The following is an 18391-nucleotide window of genomic DNA, read 5'->3' as shown; positions in this document are numbered from 1 at the left end:
GGATATGGACACGTCAGCATTATCTCGTTCCCAAAACGTAAGGTCCAGACTCAGATAATACACACGAAGCAGTTCTTTGTCACTCATCATCAACATATGAACCACATCAAATTAAAAAAACAAAAAACGTAGATAATGATCATGCAAAACCGACCGTTGGATCTTGTTTTCGATTTCAAACCACATAAATCCTAGTGACTGAGTTAAAAAACTGAACTTTTTTTAAAGGCAGAGGACCTCTGTTTTTCCAAATTCTCACCACAGAAACACTTGAAGATTTCTCTTTTCTCTGCCATGGCAAAACCGGTGTCCATTGAAGTGTATAATCCTAATGGAAAATACAGAGTTGTCAGCACAAAACCGATGCCGGGAACTCGCTGGATCAATCTCTTGGTAGACCAAGGTTGTCGCGTTGAGGTAATTCTTTCTTCTTTCTAGGCATCAAGATTATTACTACTTTTGATTCATTCACACTTAGTTTTCTGTTTTTGTTTTGAATAATAGATATGTCATTTGAAGAAGACGATCTTGTCTGTAGAAGATATCATTGATCTGATCGGAGACAAGTGTGATGGAGTCATTGGTCAGGTAATGGAATGAAACAGAACATAAAGATATCTATTTTTAGCGTATGAAAGTAAAGTAAAATATTGGTTATGTTTTGGTTTGGTTATAGTTGACGGAAGATTGGGGAGAGACTCTGTTTTCAGCTCTGAGCAAAGCTGGAGGGAAAGCTTTCAGTAACATGGCCGTTGGTTACAACAACGTTGATGTTGAAGCTGCCAGTAAGTATGGAATTGCCGTCGGTAACACACCGGTAATAACAACAAAAACAAATTTTAGCTCCAAAGATAGGCTTAGGAAGGGTTTTTAAAAGTTTTAGTAATGGTTACTAAATCATTAGTATCTTTACTAAACCTTAAATTTGTGGTATTTATGATTTTGGTGGTAATTTTGAAGAAACAAAACATAAAAATGTTGTTTGTTTGCGTTGGATAGGGAGTGTTGACTGAGACGACGGCCGAACTAGCTGCATCTCTTTCCCTAGCTGCTGCAAGAAGAATTGTTGAAGCCGACAAATTCATGAGAGGTGGCTTGTACGAGGGATGGCTTCCTCATCTGTAAGATCACTAGACTAAAACATTCTGATCTCTATTCTTCTTGATTTCAAGAACTTGAGAAACTATTGTAATCGCGTTGTTTGGTTTTGGTAGGTTTGTGGGGAACTTACTTAAAGGACAAACTGTTGGAGTTATTGGAGCTGGACGTATTGGATCTGCTTATGCTAGAATGATGGTAAGCTTCTTGCAATGGCATTTGTATATTCCAATCCACATTATCTAAACAAAAGCTTCGGTTTTTTACCTCTTTGTTTCGAAAACAGGTGGAAGGGTTCAAGATGAATTTGATCTACTTTGATCTTTACCAATCCACTCGTCTTGAGAAGTTTGTGACAGGTAAATACATACAGTTTCTATACAATACTCTTTTCTTCATCTTTATGTTGAAGTTTTATATACTCGAGATAATGGTCATTGGCAGCTTATGGACAATTCTTGAAAGCAAATGGGGAACAACCTGTGACATGGAAACGAGCTTCGTCCATGGAGGAGGTGCTGCGTGAGGCTGATCTGGTATATGGAATTCACGCAGACACAAACTATTCTTTTTGTTAAATATTTGTAGAGTATCTCTTATGAACTGGCTGTAATCTGATACAGATAAGTCTTCACCCGGTGCTGGACAAAACCACTTACCATCTTGTCAACAAAGAGAGGCTTGCCATGATGAAAAAGGTGATTTCGCTTTCGCTATTTCATTTGATTCCCTCTTATTGTTATTGATCTTGTTCTTGGTTATATTTATTTGTTTCAGGAAGCAATCCTTGTGAACTGCAGCAGAGGTCCTGTGATTGATGAGGCAGCTCTGGTCGAACATCTCAAAGAGAACCCGATGTTCCGAGTTGGTCTCGATGTGTTTGAGGTACTGTCATATACGCTATGATCAACCCAAAACATAAAAGGTTATCTTTGAGGGCTTAACAAGTGTTGTTAAATCACATTGTTTCAGGAAGAGCCATTCATGAAACCAGGGCTTGCTGATATGAAAAACGCTATTGTTGTTCCTCACATTGCTTCTGCTTCCAAGGTTACAAACTGAAGAAACGTTTCTTTGTGTCTAAACAGATAATTAATAGAACTGACCTTAACTTCTTCTGATGATGACAGTGGACTCGTGAAGGAATGGCTACACTTGCAGCTCTCAACGTCCTTGTATGCATTCATTCCCATTCCAAAATCCTCTTTTTTGTATGGTTCAAATGACTAAACTCTAATCATCTTCTTCTTAAAATGTTTTAACAGGGAAGAGTCAAAGGCTACCCGATTTGGCATGACCCGAACCGAGTCGATCCATTCTTGAACGAAAACGCTTCACCGCCCAATGCCAGTCCAAGCATCGTCAACTCAAAAGCTTTAGGTACTACACTTAGACAAACAAACAAAGCATGCCTAATCCACTTATACAAATTTGTTCCCATTCTCTATTAAATTTACTCTCATATATATATTCTTTGGTTTTTTTTTCAGGATTGCCTGTTTCGAAGCTATGAGTTAAGTATGAAGAAGGGGAGATTTGGAAGAATCGTTTTAAGTGAATATATGATGGTGTCAAGTTGTGTTTATGTAATGTATATGCAACAACCATGTTGGATCATATAAATCACTCTTTTAAGTGTTATATTGTTGATGAGTCTATTACCCACTTTCTTTATCTCATAAAATTTGCTAAGAGTACAATCTTCTAAGACATCAAGTAAAGCATTTCGTCTCTAGTTTTAGAATTTGTACTCATGGATCTACCATCCATTCCCGTTTGAGAACATCACAGAACGGTTTTGAAACTTTTAAAAGTCCGATTCATGACACAAAACGGTAGTAGAATTTTGTCGGGAAAAAAAATAATGGAACAGTTAAAAACAAAAATATTGGTAGAGCATAGTAATATACATATAAGATAAGTGGTAAGTTGGTAACCATAATAGTAGTAAAGTTTTTTGACCATAGCGATAAAATCACATCTTTATACATAATATAATATTAAAGTTTTCTTCAATTATAAATCAATATCATAATCATGATTACGTTTTAGATATATATATATATAATAATTTATTTTTTGTTTTATAAAGTATAGACATGACGATTTTCTGTACAAAAATCATCACATTAGATATTTTCAGTAAATTATGATGTGAACGAAAAGATATGTTTTTTTACGGAATATGGTGACATAATTTTTTTTGAAAAGTAAGAAGCAAATTATGTGGTTCTTTTAGCCAAGTTAAATTATAGTATAAAAGCTAAACAAAGATTGTATGATTTATCGGATAGAAAGATCATTGCGGCTCTTTTTAAATGGTTGACAATAACATTGCACCAACAAATATTGTTTTGATCTCGAGCAACCATAATTACTTAGATGCTTTGAAGAGTGTAAGGGATCAATGATGTTATAATGTGGTAGTGATTCATAGAGAACCGAAAGATAATGTTACTTCAGAAGTTGTCACTTCTAATGAAAGAGTTAATGAGGTTAATATAAAATTTTCAAATTTACTTAGAATGAATGAATTGTTCTGATGTGATTTAGGAATATAGCTTGTGGGCTGCAACACCTGCATATTTAAAAGATCGTTCATCGCAACTTGACAAAAGAGAATGCACTAATAAAATGTAAAAGAAAGACTTGGGTTGCGAAGCTATCCTGTATAAGTATAACCATCAACAAAAAGCTTGTTGAAGATCAATTATCTTTCATCACACTTCCACATAGAAGTTAAATTATGTGTTTGATGAAATATCTTGAGTTTAACTTCTTTTTTTCTCTCTTAGTATCTTTTTCTTTTAGTATTAAAATTGCAGCTTTTAAAGGCAATTAAACATAATATAATACTAAATCCACACAAACGCTTAGATCATTTTCTAATATATATAAATTCAGTTTATATATATATATATATATATATATATATATTTAAAGTTCATAATCTCTCTCTTTTTAATTAATTTAATTTCGAAGTTTTTCAAAAATATTAAATTGATTATAGTACATTATTTTTTATTGACAATTTTCTATAATTTTTTATCGATAGTATTTAATTTATTTTTTAAAATCTATAATTCATCAACAATAACTAATAAACATAATAAAAATTTTAGAAAATGTATTTTTTCTTTTTTTGCAATAATGTTTTTTTTCTTTTCCAAAATTTAATTTAATAAGTAACCGAATGAATATATTATAATGAGAAAATTTAAAAATAAAATATCACTAAATTTTGTATAAAAAACAATTGACACTCTATCTTAAGTTGACAAAAGCACTGAGATCTCGCCACGTAGCATGCTGAGCAACGTACACCACGTGGTGTTTTGCTGAGACCAAAACCCCATGTGACAGCTGCTTAGAGGTCCCACTTTGGTCTAAGACACTAACGGATAAGATCAAACCACACATTTCTCTTGGTGTGACCAAACTTTACGTCCTCTTCTCTTTTTCCACCCTTTTTCCATCATTAATTTGTACTCTCAAATCCTCTCACAAACATTTTTCAACTATATAATTTCCATGCTCTCGTTTAAGAATTAAAAGTGATTATATGTTGGGTTTTAACTTTTAAAATCAACATTTTACCTTGTAAAAGTCCTTTTAATTAACAGTTTTCCATTTTTGGGTGCGTTTATAAATTTATGTTGAGACTTAAGGAGACGCACAAGCTCTGTCTGAGAAAGAAAACAAAAAAAACTAAACTGTTTTCATTATAATTCCAATCTCACACGCAAAAACCTTAAAAACGAAGAATACATCTGTCTGAAGAAAAAGTGCCGGTAATAAGAAAGAATCAACTTTTTTCTACTTTGTCTTAAAGACGCATAGAAGAAGCATTTTCTCATCAACACAGTCAAAAATCTCTTTTTCTCTTCTCAAATTTAAACCTCACCTTTTAATATTTGTCCTTACTTTTGTTTGAAGCTGTAATAATAATATCCTTGAATCTATTCCTTTCTTTCTCTTTCTCATGTTTAATCGGTGAAGGCTTAGTCTGTTTCTTTCATCATGTTTCAATCAAAAGCCTTATTTTTTCTTTAACCTTTCCATTACAAGAGACCTCTAGCTTCATTTGTCTGAAACCAAAATCCAAAAGGGTATCAATAATTTCTTTAAAAATTCTCTCTTTTTCTCTGTTTAATATCAAGAAATGGTTTCAAGATCGTATTCGAATCTGTTGGAGTTAGCTTCAGGAGACTCACCAACGTTTGGACGCATGAACCGACAAATCCCAAGAATCATGGCCGTTGCTGGAATCATGTCAAACATCGATAATGACTCTAAAGAAACTGATCTGTCTCCTAAAGATCGTATCATCATTGTAGCTAATGAATTACCAATCCGAGCTCAGAGAAGGCTAGAGGGTAGTGGTAGTAGTACTAGTACTTGTTGTAGCAAAGGTTGGAACTTTTCTTGGGATGAGAATTCACTTCTTCTTCAATTGAAAGATGGGTTAGGAGATGAAGCTATTGAAGTTATCTATGTTGGTTGTTTGAAAGAAGAGATTCCTCTTAATGAGCAAGAAGAAGTGTATCAGGTTCTTCTTGAGAGTTTTAAGTGTGTGCCTACGTTCTTGCCTTTGGATTTGTATACTAGATACTACCATGGATTCTGTAAGCAACAGCTTTGGCCTTTGTTTCATTACATGTTGCCACTTTCTCCTGATCTTGGAGGTAGGTTTGATAGGGCTTTGTGGCAAGCTTATGTCTCTGTGAACAAGATTTTTGCTGATAGGATTATGGAGGTGATTAATCCTGAGGATGATTTTGTGTGGATACATGATTATCATTTGATGGTTTTGCCTACTTTCTTGAGGAAGAGGTTTAATAGGGTGAAGCTTGGTTTCTTCCTTCATAGTCCGTTTCCATCGTCTGAGATTTACAAAACTCTGCCTATTCGTGAGGAGCTTCTTCGGGCTTTGCTAAACTCGGATTTGATAGGGTTCCATACTTTTGACTACGCAAGGCATTTCTTGTCTTGTTGTAGTCGAATGCTCGGTCTTACTTATGAATCTAAGAGAGGATACATTGGACTTGAGTATTACGGTAGAACCGTGAGTATCAAAATTCTACCTGTGGGAATTCATATGGGTCAGCTTCAGTCCGTTCTGAGCTTACCCGAGACTGAAAGGAAAGTCGGGGAGCTCATTGAGCGGTATGGTCGAAAGGGCAGGACAATGCTGCTCGGTGTAGATGACATGGACATTTTCAAAGGGATTACTTTAAAGCTGTTGGCTATGGAGCAGCTGCTTATGCAGCATCCTGAATGGCAAGGGAAGGTTGTGTTGGTGCAGATAGCTAATCCGGCGAGAGGGAAAGGAAAAGATGTTAAAGAGATGCAAGCTGAGACGTATTCAACTGTTAAGCGGATTAATGAGACGTTTGGGAGACCCGGATACGATCCTATAGTATTGATCGATGCACCGTTGAAGTTCTATGAAAGGGTTGCTTATTACGTAGTAGCTGAGTGTTGTTTGGTGACAGCGGTTAGGGATGGAATGAATCTTATACCTTACGAATACATAGTTTCCCGTCAAGGAAATGAGAAGCTGGACAAAATTTTAAAGCTGGAGCCGAATAATCATAACAAGAAAAGCATGCTGGTGGTTTCTGAGTTTATTGGTTGCTCTCCATCGCTAAGCGGAGCCATTCGTGTTAATCCCTGGAATGTTGATGCAGTAGCTGATGCAATGGATAGTGCCCTTGAAGTGGCTGAACCGGAGAAGCAGCTAAGACATGAGAAGCATTACAAGTATGTAAGTACACATGATGTTGGCTATTGGGCTCGTAGCTTCCTCCAAGATCTTGAGAGGAGTTGTGGTGAACATGGACGAAGGAGGTGTTGGGGAATTGGATTTGGTCTCAGTTTCAGAGTTGTGGCACTAGACCAGAGCTTCAGGAAGCTGTCAATGGAACACATAGTATCAGCTTATAAGAGAACAAAGACACGGGCTATTCTTTTGGACTATGATGATACTTTAATGCCACAGGGATCTATCGATAAAAGACCTTCGTCAAAGTCAATCGACATATTGAACACCTTGTGTAGGGACAAGGGCAATCTGGTGTTCATTGTTAGCGCCAAAAGCCGAGAAACTCTATCGGACTGGTTTAGTCCTTGTGAGAAGCTTGGAATTGCTGCGGAACATGGCTATTTTCTGAGGTAATCAACCAAAATTTTTTATTCCCCAGCATTACCCTTATATCTTATAACTCAAGCTCTATCTGACTACTACACAGGCTAAGGAAGGCAGTAGAATGGGAAAACTGTGTGGCAGCAGCAGATTGTTCTTGGAAACAAATTGCAGAGCCTGTGATGGAACTTTACACTGAGACAACCGACGGATCAACAATTGAAGACAAGGAGACTGCTCTTGTTTGGAGTTATGAAGATGCTGACCCTGATTTTGGTTCATGTCAAGCTAAGGAACTTCTAGATCATCTTGAAAGTGTCCTTGCCAATGAACCTGTAACAGTCAAGCGAGGACAAAACTATGTTGAGGTCAAGCCGCAGGTCTGTGTTTCTGTTCAATTCCCCACAAAACCTTGGCATATGTTTCCATTTGTAGAGTCTTTCTTATTTCTTGTTGTCGTAATGCAGGGTGTGAGCAAGGGACTTATAGCCAGAAGGATGCTTTCGATGATGCAAGAAAGAGGAACACTTCCTGAGTTTGTTCTATGTATTGGAGATGACCGGTCTGATGAAGACATGTTTGAGGTGATATGCAGTTCCACTGAAGGCCCTTCGATTGCCCCAAGAGCTGAGATTTTCGCTTGTACTGTCGGTCAAAAGCCTAGCAAGGCCAAGTATTACCTGGATGACACTACTGAGATTGTCAGGTTAATGCATGGTTTAGCTTCTGTTACAGACCAGATCACTCCTGTTTAAAAAGTCACGGAAAAGTATCAGAGACTAGAAATCTCTCAAGTTTGTATATTTTACCACGGAAAATTGTAACAAAGAGAGATACTGAGTGAGAATGTAATTTTCCTTCATTGACAATCTTAGAATATATGAACAAGGCTTTATATCATACAAATTGTTCAGGTTCCCTCAATAGATTTCTTCTTGTTAACCTCTGACATTAGTCTAAGAAACGAAACTAGTTTCTTCTTTGCTTTAGCCACTTCATCTTGAGATTGAACATATTCAGCTGAAGCACAAGTAATAGCACAGAGAGAGCAGTAAAAATTTCCAGCATCATCGTAAGCAGGTGGTGAATCCAAACATTTCTGATGAACCAGGACTTGGCAGCCATCACTAGAGCAAAACAACAGCTTCCCACTTTCTTTGCATTTAACACATGTGTATATCTTCTCTGCAAGACTTGACAAATGACCATCTTTTTCATATCGATATCCCTCGTTTCTTCTTTGGAGCAACTCATGGGATCTACTAATCTCATCAGCCCCACGAGAAAATGATTGTCCGTCTTCTGTTCTCCCCGTAAGATCAGTCTCTTTGCCATCACTTCTCAGAGTCTCTTCCTCATTACAAGGAGACATTTCAGTATCATTCTCAGAGGAAGATGGTTCAATCATCTGATAAAACAAAAGAAAACAAACATAAACCTTAAAAGCCTTATAGTGCTCTCATCTAAAAGGAACTTCAAAGCAAGCCTAATACCAGTTCCAAAACACATTTTGGTAGACAAAGAAGCTTGCTTTTGATAAAGGGTTGAAGATTCCACTTCGATAATCCCGGTGCACCCGGTTTCAGTTCCGATAAAGGTATCTAGAAAACAAAGAACCAAGCAATCTAAGCAGACCTAATCAAGAAACCACATTGAAAAGGAAATGCAAGATTAATCATCTGTACTAGTACCTCATCCAAGATACATTGAAGTACATATTCACAGCTCTCAGACGAATCAAACTCGATCTTTGAGTCAGCTTCAGAAACAAGATCAGAAGCAAACAAAGAAGCTAAGCATCTGAAAGCTACCATCTCATTGGTATATTCACCCAAATAATCTGGAAGCTTAGGAGCCATTTCAAACACATCTGCAATAAATAGAAAACAAAATCAAAAAGAAATCGAAAATTTATTTCTGAAAAATCAAAGAAGCTTTTCAATTACCATTTAACATCCAAAGCTCAGTTTTGAATTTCGCAAAGTACTCAATAACCCAAATCCAGTTATCAAGGTCTAAATTCCCAGTCACAAAGCGATCACATAAACTGTCTGACTTCAGAGGCTCCATCATCGACAGTCGACACGAAGAAAGTAGAGCTGTTGACAGAGACGGAATCAAATCAGTAGTCTTCAGATTCGTGAAGAGAACCAAAAAGGAAGCACTGGAGAAATTTCATCAATATAACCGGAAAGATCCAAGGCCCAAGCCCAATCCCAGGCCCATAACTTTAATATGCTTATCTAAAAGGCCCAGTAAATCTAATATAATTATTTGTGTATTCGGTTATTTCAGGAAAATTTTATATGATGTTCTATTATAATTATTTGTGTAAGAATCAAGAAACCACATTGAGGGAGATATAAACAAACGGATTATGTTTATTATCATATATTTTGGCATCTTTTGATTAATTCTTGGATATATTAGTACAGAGCATCTCCTTTGGAGACGAATGGGCATATATCCCATGATTTAACCTATGATTTAATTATTAGTTTGATGCCCCTACGATTACGTAGTTTTCTCACGCAAGACCTATAATTAGTTCAATAATATTAACTTTTTTAAAAGAAAATAGTATATTTATTGTAGTCTTACATAATGTATTAGGACCACTGTAATAATAATCACTGATAATTCAGTATTAGCTTCTCTATTTAATTTAAAACATATGTAGTAGTAGTAGTTCATTGAATGTGGATATGGGATTGTCTGAGCTCAGTGAATGAAACCAATGAATTTGTTGACAAAAATAACTAGTGTACTATATTGATTTGTAAAAAATTTATTGGTTTAAAAACATATACTATAGTTGCACCAAAAAGAAAAAATAAAAACTATGAATTCCACTCCATTGATGATTCTCCCTAGCTAGTAGAGTAGTAGCTAGTCTATGACTTATACTAATAAGATTCTTATTTATTAGAAAATTGGCCACCTTAAGTGATTGGAAGAACAAATTTATTGATTTACAATAAAATTGTCCTTTGTTTTAAAACAAGCACAATGGATGCAAATTCTTGTATTAATTTTCTTGCTTTTATACGCATATAATCGCGTGTGTGTGTGTGTTGTAGTTCAATTCAAGAGGGTTTCAATTATTGTTAAAGTAAATATAATATTAAGCAATACGTGTTAGGTGCATGGCCTATATAAATGATAGGCGACATAGCCAAAGTATAGAAGAAAATCACAAAAGTATAATGGGGAAAGTGGAGATTGTTCTTAATTCACTTCCTATGAGTGGAGGAGATGGTCCGAACAGCTACTCTAAGAATTCTCATTTGCAGGTCTATCTTTAGAGCTTTTCTTTTTAATCTTTATTTTCTTCTTCTCCTATTTTATGCCTTTTTCACTGGTTGCCAATTGGTAACGCTACGAATTTTTAGCAGTTTGAAAAAACGGTGTAAGATTATAAAATAGTCGAAAGAGATAAGAGATAGTGATAGAAAAGCGGTATGCATTTATAGAACAATTACAAAATAGTTGATAAATGTTCTAAATGCTAAAGAAAAATAAAGGGAACCATGTTCTTATATATGAGTAAATATTATAGTTGAAACTTTTCAGATTTATCATATTTTGGTTTTGATTTTCTTTAGTTGTTATAGTGTCATTAAAATGAGTTGAAACTGAGGGTTTATGATGATTTTGTAAGACAATATATATATATATATATATATATGTCAAAAATTAACAAACCTTGTTTAGTATTTTTCAAAGAGACAATTTAAGAATATGATCAGGTGATTTTTGAATACACATGTTACTTGGCTGGCTTTTCGGATCAACTGGAAGCCCCATGACTTCATTTTTATCATCTCTTATATATATATGACCTTTTTTTAGTCAAAACTTGGTTCCTTGTTATTATGTACTTAAAAAAAAAAAAGGAAACTTCAATAACGATATTAAAATGTTCAGAACTCATCGAGCCACACAAAAAAAAAACACCAAAGATCATTAAGCGGCTTCATTGTCTTACGAAAAGCTGAATCATAATATTGAAGCTAAATCTAGCAGGGATTGAAGGGAGTCAAGGGACTATTTCAGTTTTACTCAATCTAGGTTCTTAAAGAGTTAAAGTATAAAATTTATGTTTTTTTCTTTTTCTTTTTTAATATGGTTTGGATCTCATCTCATATATAGACATAGTGCATCAAAATTACTTTTACGTTAATATCTTGGAAATATTTGGGTTACTTCGTTTCATATGGTTTGTTCGGTCATAAAAGTATAAAATTAATTTTAAAAAAGTTTTTGATTTTTTATATAGTATAAGCTTTTGACTGATTTTGGTGTGAACAGAGAAGAACAACAAGTTTGGTGAAAGAGACAATAGACAAATTGATATTAGAGAAACTCAATGCAAAAACCCTAATCTCTGACTCCAACACATTCCACATAGCCGATCTTGGTTGTGCAACAGGACCAAACACATTCTTTCTCGTTGACGACATCATCAAATCCGTTGAAACCAGCTTAAGAAAATCAAACTCCTCAAAACCAGAGTTTCTTGTCTTCTTCAACGACCTCCCACAAAACGACTTCAACACTCTCTTCACATCTCTCCCTCAAGACCGGAGTTACTTCGCGGTCGGGGTCCCGGGTTCGTTCTATGGCCGTGTTCTTCCTCAATCCTCCGTTCATATGGTAGTGACAGTTGGGGCCACACATTGGCTATCGAGTGTTCCGAAGGAGGTGTTGGACAAACCCTCCAAGGCGTGGAATAAAGGCAAGGTTCACTACTCAAATGCCGCGGAGGAAGTTGTGAAGGCTTATAGGGATCAGTTTGGTCGGGACATGGAGAAGTTTCTAGAAGCTAGAGCTAAAGAAATAGTAAGTGGAGGTCTTTTGGTTGTTGGAATGTGTGGGATACCTAAAGGAATGCCTTTCTCCAATCTTGCCGACAGTATCATGTATACGTCCATGGCTGATGTTCTCACTCAAATGCAATCCCAGGTAGTTCTTCATATTCTCTAAAAAAATAATCTGAAACATGTAGAAACTCAAACTCTCTTCAAATGAGATACATTTGATAATGTTAAGGTAGTAACATATTATAGACACATCACTTGTTTACTTTTACTTATGGGTTTTTTGAGTTTAGTGAGATTGGCATGTAGGGTTTGATCAGCGAAGAGCAAGTCGATACCTTTAACATACCTATATACTCGGCATCGCCTGAGGAGGTAACAGTCTTGGTCGAGAAAAATGGATGCTTCACTGTCGCATCGATGGAGCTGATGAACCCCACGGCCTGGCTCAAACGGCCAATGAACGTGGAGGATGTTAGGCATTGGATGGTTTGCATAAAGGCCACAATGGGATCTCTCTTCATCAACCATTTCGGTGAACATCTCCTTGACGAAATCTTCGACCGTCTCACCGCAAAACTTGTTGGACTCACCGAGAAGATTGAATCTAGCTACCGTGAGAAGGTCATGTTGTTCTTTGCGTTGCAACGAAAATAAAATTTTATTTGGCAAGTTTTTTGTATGTGATTTTAACCAAAAAAAAAAGTTTTATGTATGTGTTTTTTTCGTTTAGTGATTTTGATCGGTTTAATCCGGGCTAGGATCAAGCCATCAAGGGTATAGTTTGTTGTGATTATTAATTACAAGGTTTTTTTGTTATTGTTATAGTATGTTTTTTACGTTACTCAGTTCGAATAAATCTCATTAATATAAGTATATTACTTTTTGAACCAAAATGATCCTTTCATGTTCATTTACACACGAAAATTCATTAAAAACTAATCAGTTTTGGGTAAAATTCATTTAGAAAGAATCTGTCGCAAAATTTGTCCATACGAAATTGATGTATAATATTCATACATTGGGTAATCTCGACGTAGTTAGTTAATCGATCGAAATACTCTTATCATCTAGAGAGTTGTACAGTACTGTATACCTATCGTAATCTCAACATGTTGTCGACCTATATATCGTAATTAGAATAATGTGTTTGTATAAGTTGTTGTAATGCCAACAAAATATAGTAAGTGGTCCCATAGCAAGAAAAAAAGAGTAGGTGGTCCACAATATATTTTTAGTTGACTATATTAGTCTAGTAAACATCTACAAAAATTAATATATGCAAGTAAAACCAGAAATAAAGGAGAATAATTATGCATCATATTTGATTAAACAAATAGTAAAAGTGTTAATAACGCTGAGAGTGAAGAGATAAATGGCTGTTGGGTGAAATATAAAGACAATTGTTGTTCGAAAATTATAAGTATTAGGTGAATATCCGACAAGCGGGCTTTTGCTTTAATTTTATAAAAATTAATGTTAAATATTTTTATTAATTAATTTTGTGTTTATTAGTGGTATAAATATTCACTTTTTATATATAGTATTTTTTAATAAAATATATGTTACCATCTAGAAGTCCGATTTGATGATAACTTCGACATCGTCGGGTAATCAGATGTTTATGTGACTCCAACATAAACAATGGTTGAGTTTTGTTTTACTAAGAAATTTTCTTTTTTCTTTTCTTTAGTTTTGCTTTGCTTGTTTATCCTATCTAGTGTTTATAATTGTAGTTGATTAGAGAAAAAACGTACTTCATCCGTTTCAAAATATAAGACGTTTTAGTTAAAAGCACGCAGATTAAGAAATATCCACTTTTAAAAAGTTCAACCAATCATAAATGAGATTGCATAATATAAATAATCAGAAAATATTAAATTAATATATAATTTGCATAAAAACTTGAAAACGTCTTACATTTTAAAACAAAAATAATACCTTAAAACGTCGTACATTTTGAAACGGAGGGAGTATATGATAACGAAAAGAGCCAATGAAGATGAAGATGAAGATGAAGCGAATGATTTTTTCAGCGATCCATTCATGGACGCGTGACACTCTCAGGTGTGCTGACGTGAAAGAACGATCGAGAGAGTTAACCAATTTTCATACATAAAATTTTTTCACTTAAGAACAATAATATTTAATTTTTGATGATTATTCATTTACTAAAGAAGTTTATATTGTCGTACTTGTAGATATGTGTCAATAGACGTAAAATGATTATCACATTGACGTTAAATAAAATTAAATTTTTTTTTGCATCAAATTTTATTAGAACTTTAAAAGATACAAAATCGGCAAAAATTAATATTTCCGAATACAAATCTCCAACAACTGCAAATGAGATTTTTATGAAAAAAAAAAAAACCTTATAATAGAAAAACTTACGAAACTGAAAATAACACAAACAATCAAAACGCCGGTAAATATAAGAATTCTTAACTGAAACATAACAAAAATCGACTTAAATTGAAACTACCATCTAGTTGTAACTGATGACTCACACCAAACCTATGGTTGTTTTGGTGAATGATTATATTCCGAATGTAAACTAAAAACATATACCTTGCTTTTAATAGATTTTATTTTGAAAGACACCATTTCAAGTTTTCAACTATTAATAGGAGTGACTAAATAATTATATTTTGGGATAATCGGTCCTCGACCTAAACCAATAGGACAACTCCTCCTCAATCAAAAATCAGTAGACCACAACTATTTAGTTAAAACAGCATTTTGCACCAATTATAAAGTAAAAACATATATTTATTTCTATTTGACTTTTATATAAGAATAAACATGTGAATGCCAGATAATTAGACTAATGAAGCTGTGAGGATCATTATATATCCTAGCCTCATAGGCCTATTACACTTATTATTTGGGGTCAACTTTGGGTTGTTTGACTAACAAATATGTATGCATCTATTTAAACAATTATTTACATTCACTTATCTTCTTGCAATGTGATTTGTCCCTTTTAAGGAATCTTGTCCCCCATATAAATCGAGTCGGACAAGAGAATAAAATAAGAATTAGTCAAAATTTTAAAACAATACTAATATATAAACGTATTTCCATATGACTGTATATTAAAAATTACTATATTTGATATATTCTTATTGTTTATTTTTAAAATCATACCATATCTCTCTAGTTTTTTTGTTTAGTTGATAATCTCGATCGAGTTTAATACTAAACTGAAAGTGAAAATGAAATATGATGTGTCAAGTTGGATATCTAATCCCACAAAATCAAAAGATTTGAACTAAAAGAGTTCACGCAGCAAATTTGTTTTTCTTTGCTGACGTTTTATTGATTAATTAGTTAATTAAACCTGGAAAAAAAAAATCGGAGGTAAATAGTTTATAGGGTGATTTAGGTGAATAACCAAAAAAAAAAAGTTAGTTTTTTAGAAAGAAGGTAGAGAGAGATAGGAAGAGAAAGAGAGTGAATAGAGGGGTTAGAGGTTAGATATTTAATTTTGTTTTTTTTTAGGTTATCTAGTGCAATTTCTCTAGTTTATATCCTCAAGGGGAGGTCTTTTTTTTTTTTTTTCATCACAAGGGGAGGTGTTATATGGGGTTCTTTAGAATTTATGGATCAAAAATAAATATAAATGGACTATTATCTAAAGAAACGAGTCTTAAATGAGAGGCTAAAGAGCCCATAAAAGTTGGTGTCGTGGCACTTTGTATCTATAACTGACGTGTGAGCTTACATAATTTTCGAATCAGGAAGTGAGCTTAGATTCTAGGGCTGTGTTACGTGATTGTACCATCTCTGCTTCGTGTTAATTAAAGACTTAAAAGTCATATTTTAATTAGTTGTATTAACTCATAAATATTATTAACATGTGGAAACCCTAATTCTCATGAAACTGCTCACGTTAAAGCACATGCAGTACACCAACCATTTATGTTGTTTTGCTTAGCACGATTTTGTATCATTCCTAACTCAAAACTTCGAACATAACAAAAAAAAAAGTTCGTTATCACTTTACTAAAACAAAGTTCTGATTTTTAGAAATATTCGAAATATTTTGTAGAAAAATGTATATTTTAATTTGATAATTTGGATATGGCAAATCATACTTGGATCTATATTGATGTTACATTTCAGATGATTAGTTGAGATATCATCACAACTAAGCTATTGCTCGCTCTATTTCGTCATTAACTAATTCATAACTTAACTTACACAAATCAAGATGATGACAATCATGAAACTATTTAAAAAGAAAAAGACCAGACCAGCCAATGTTGGACTAGGATTAATGGCTATTATTCTAGTGACAGGGTGCGATTACCATTGTTTTCGAATATGTCTCTTTGTCTTCGCCATGAACCAAGCTCCAAGCGGTCCCAAAAGTATTGGCAATAATACATAGTGGCCCAATATTTTTAATTAACTATTATTTTCACTGAATTTATATTATCCAAAAATGTTGTTTTTCATCAATATAAAAAATTGTAGGTTTTTTGTAAACCAAACGTTGATATCTTTTCGATTGTTAGTGTTCGTTCAATAAGCTCAAGTTTGGATTCATCAACATAACAAAAATCAGAACTTTTTTTAGTGAAGTGATAACGAATGTAACTAATTATTGATGTCGTGTGAATCCGATAATCTAAATCTTGAAGTAGCTAGTGAAACATCACATGATATGATGGTGTGGTAACTTTCCGACGTTTGAACGAATTGAATTGTCAATGCATACTGTATAAGTAAAGATGTCGTGATATTACCAATTGTCAATAACTCAACTAGTACAGATTCTTAGGCAAAGTTTAGAAGTCACCGGTTCAAATGGCACTTAGGAAAGAACCATATAAAATGCTTTGATCTCTAACCTAAGGAAATGTACGGATACAGCGCAGAACTTCTGAGTAATTAAAAAAAAAAGCCATGATATTAGACTAAAAGTTTTATTCAAAATTTATCTTAAAGACTATGCTACTTGTACTCCTCTACTATTACCTACACAAGTTGAGTTTTCGTGAGGCTTTGAGGGCTGGCTATTTAATATGGGCCTGGATCTTGCCTTTTAACACTTGCTCTATCATTTGTTTGTTTATAACTCTATGGTATATATGGCCACTTAAGTTTGTTACTACCATCTGCTTTGCATCCTAAATTTTTTTAATTCCAATAGTCAACACATGAGCTTGTTGTCCATTTTATTTAGTAGACCGCTTTATATTGATTACAATATGTCGATCTTACTCTGATATATATATATTGTATGTGGTTTTAAACCAGTCATTTAAACATAAATGAGTTCATATCGTAAATCAATATGGCTAGAAGTTCTATCTATTTATTAGATTTGATGGAATAACTAATTCCCATGGCATGTTTGATTGATTCAATTTATTCACACGTCCGGTTATAGATTAGTGAAATGTTATTTATATAAAAAAAATAGTAAGATGATAAATGAATGGCATATAATTTAAACTCATACAATATAAAGTGTAGTTTCAAATTTTACTTCCCATTCTTAATTAATATGTGAAGTATTTTTAAGATTACAAGACAAATCTAAATATATATACAACACGAAACCGGTCCGATACTGACTAAATGAACAAAAAAACTAATTTCTTTAGATGTAATTTGAATTCTTAAGAGTTATATAACAGATAGAAATAATTGAACAAGGGCATTTCAATCAAAGCTCTAATGGTCTACCAGATTAAACAAAGGTATTTTTGTATTTACAAATCCAATCCTCTAGCAGTATAAATTCTTTCTTTCTAAATTTAGACGAGTAGAAATTTATAAAATTCTTTAAAGGATTTTAAATTTTAAATTTTCAAAAAATTATAATCTATATATATATATATATATATATATATAGTGGGAGAGTTCTCTCTCCATTTAGGCTATCCACATCATCATCCACATAAGCAACACTATTTATTTTACTTTAAAATAAATTTAAAATATTCATTTAATGCATATTTATATTACTTATAATTAATAAAAATTTAAATAAATAAAAAAAATTATGTAAAATATATGAGATGTTAAAATCATAAAAAAAATACTATAAATTTTTTATTAGTAGTAATAATATAATTCAAATTTTAACAGATAAAAATTAAAAATAGTTAAACTTCAAATTTTTAATTGTGTTAGTGAATTTTAGAATGGAAGTAAACTTAAATGCATGGTAGAATAAAACTAAATTTATGTAATTCTATATGTAAATTTAAATAAGAAAATAAAATTTAAAGTAAAACATTAGTTTTTAAGAATAATATACTACATATTTTTATTTATTATAAAAACATTTACATAGAAGATAAAAAATTAT

At 33.3% G+C, this 18391-nt stretch overlaps 4 protein-coding genes across 4 annotated transcripts; 3 read left to right on the top strand and 1 right to left on the bottom strand.

Annotated features, from left to right (window-relative positions):
* Positions 1-72: 72 nt before the first annotated feature.
* LOC9324707 (glycerate dehydrogenase HPR, peroxisomal) lies at positions 73-2790 on the top strand. Its single transcript, XM_021034883.1, has 13 exons — positions 73-417; positions 505-588; positions 677-817; positions 1000-1121; positions 1215-1296; positions 1385-1457; positions 1543-1634; positions 1722-1796; positions 1876-1983; positions 2071-2148; positions 2229-2273; positions 2364-2478; positions 2589-2790. The coding sequence occupies exons 1-13, from the start codon at positions 295-297 to the stop codon at positions 2609-2611; spliced, it is 1161 nt and encodes a 386-aa protein (XP_020890542.1). The 5' UTR covers positions 73-294; the 3' UTR covers positions 2612-2790.
* A 1991-nt stretch (positions 2791-4781) lies between these two features.
* LOC9323226 (alpha,alpha-trehalose-phosphate synthase [UDP-forming] 6) lies at positions 4782-8143 on the top strand. Its single transcript, XM_002888597.2, has 3 exons — positions 4782-7272; positions 7350-7623; positions 7711-8143. The coding sequence occupies exons 1-3, from the start codon at positions 5261-5263 to the stop codon at positions 7996-7998; spliced, it is 2574 nt and encodes an 857-aa protein (XP_002888643.1). The 5' UTR covers positions 4782-5260; the 3' UTR covers positions 7999-8143.
* Positions 8081-9406, bottom strand: LOC9324706. The gene is made up of 4 exons (XM_002887114.2): positions 9190-9406; positions 8935-9113; positions 8737-8844; positions 8081-8651 (listed from the first exon to the last, which is right to left on the bottom strand). Exons 1-4 carry the CDS (start codon positions 9314-9316, stop codon positions 8154-8156), a joined length of 912 nt encoding a protein of 303 aa, XP_002887160.2. The 5' UTR covers positions 9317-9406; the 3' UTR covers positions 8081-8153.
* Positions 9407-10365: 959 nt separating this feature from the next.
* Positions 10366-13507, top strand: LOC9324705 (probable S-adenosylmethionine-dependent methyltransferase At5g38100). The gene is made up of 3 exons (XM_002888596.2): positions 10366-10536; positions 11555-12208; positions 12373-13507. Exons 1-3 carry the CDS (start codon positions 10390-10392, stop codon positions 12718-12720), a joined length of 1149 nt encoding a protein of 382 aa, XP_002888642.2. The 5' UTR covers positions 10366-10389; the 3' UTR covers positions 12721-13507.
* Positions 13508-18391: the final 4884 nt, after the last annotated feature.

The sequence above is a fragment of the Arabidopsis lyrata genome (assembly GCF_000004255.2).
Source record: "Arabidopsis lyrata subsp. lyrata unplaced genomic scaffold ARALYscaffold_2, whole genome shotgun sequence".
Taxonomy (NCBI): domain Eukaryota; kingdom Viridiplantae; phylum Streptophyta; class Magnoliopsida; order Brassicales; family Brassicaceae; genus Arabidopsis; species Arabidopsis lyrata.
Note: the sequence above shows the minus strand (reverse complement) of the source record. Positions and strands in the feature narration are given on the sequence as shown.

Bases quoted from the DNA above. Each gene is read 5' to 3' on its own strand.
- LOC9324705 (XM_002888596.2), top strand. From the start codon at position 10,390: ATGGCCTATATAAATGATAGGCGACATAGCCAAAGTATAGAAGAAAAT. The intron at 10,537-11,554 runs GTCTATCTTTAG...TGGTGTGAACAG, and splicing joins CTAAGAATTCTCATTTGCAG to AGAAGAACAACAAGTTTGGT. The intron at 12,209-12,372 runs GTAGTTCTTCAT...ATTGGCATGTAG, and splicing joins TCACTCAAATGCAATCCCAG to GGTTTGATCAGCGAAGAGCA.
- LOC9323226 (XM_002888597.2), top strand. From the start codon at position 5,261: ATGGTTTCAAGATCGTATTCGAATCTGTTGGAGTTAGCTTCAGGAGAC. The intron at 7,273-7,349 runs GTAATCAACCAA...ACTACTACACAG, and splicing joins GAACATGGCTATTTTCTGAG to GCTAAGGAAGGCAGTAGAAT. The intron at 7,624-7,710 runs GTCTGTGTTTCT...GTCGTAATGCAG, and splicing joins ATGTTGAGGTCAAGCCGCAG to GGTGTGAGCAAGGGACTTAT.
- LOC9324706 (XM_002887114.2), bottom strand. From the start codon at position 9,316: ATGATGGAGCCTCTGAAGTCAGACAGTTTATGTGATCGCTTTGTGACT. The intron at 8,845-8,934 runs GTACTAGTACAG...TTTGTTTTCTAG, and splicing joins TTCAATGTATCTTGGATGAG to ATACCTTTATCGGAACTGAA. The intron at 8,652-8,736 runs GTATTAGGCTTG...TTGTTTTATCAG, and splicing joins CAAAATGTGTTTTGGAACTG to ATGATTGAACCATCTTCCTC.
- LOC9324707 (XM_021034883.1), top strand. From the start codon at position 295: ATGGCAAAACCGGTGTCCATTGAAGTGTATAATCCTAATGGAAAATAC. The intron at 1,797-1,875 runs GTGATTTCGCTT...TATTTGTTTCAG, and splicing joins GGCTTGCCATGATGAAAAAG to GAAGCAATCCTTGTGAACTG. The intron at 2,149-2,228 runs GTTACAAACTGA...TGATGATGACAG, and splicing joins ACATTGCTTCTGCTTCCAAG to TGGACTCGTGAAGGAATGGC.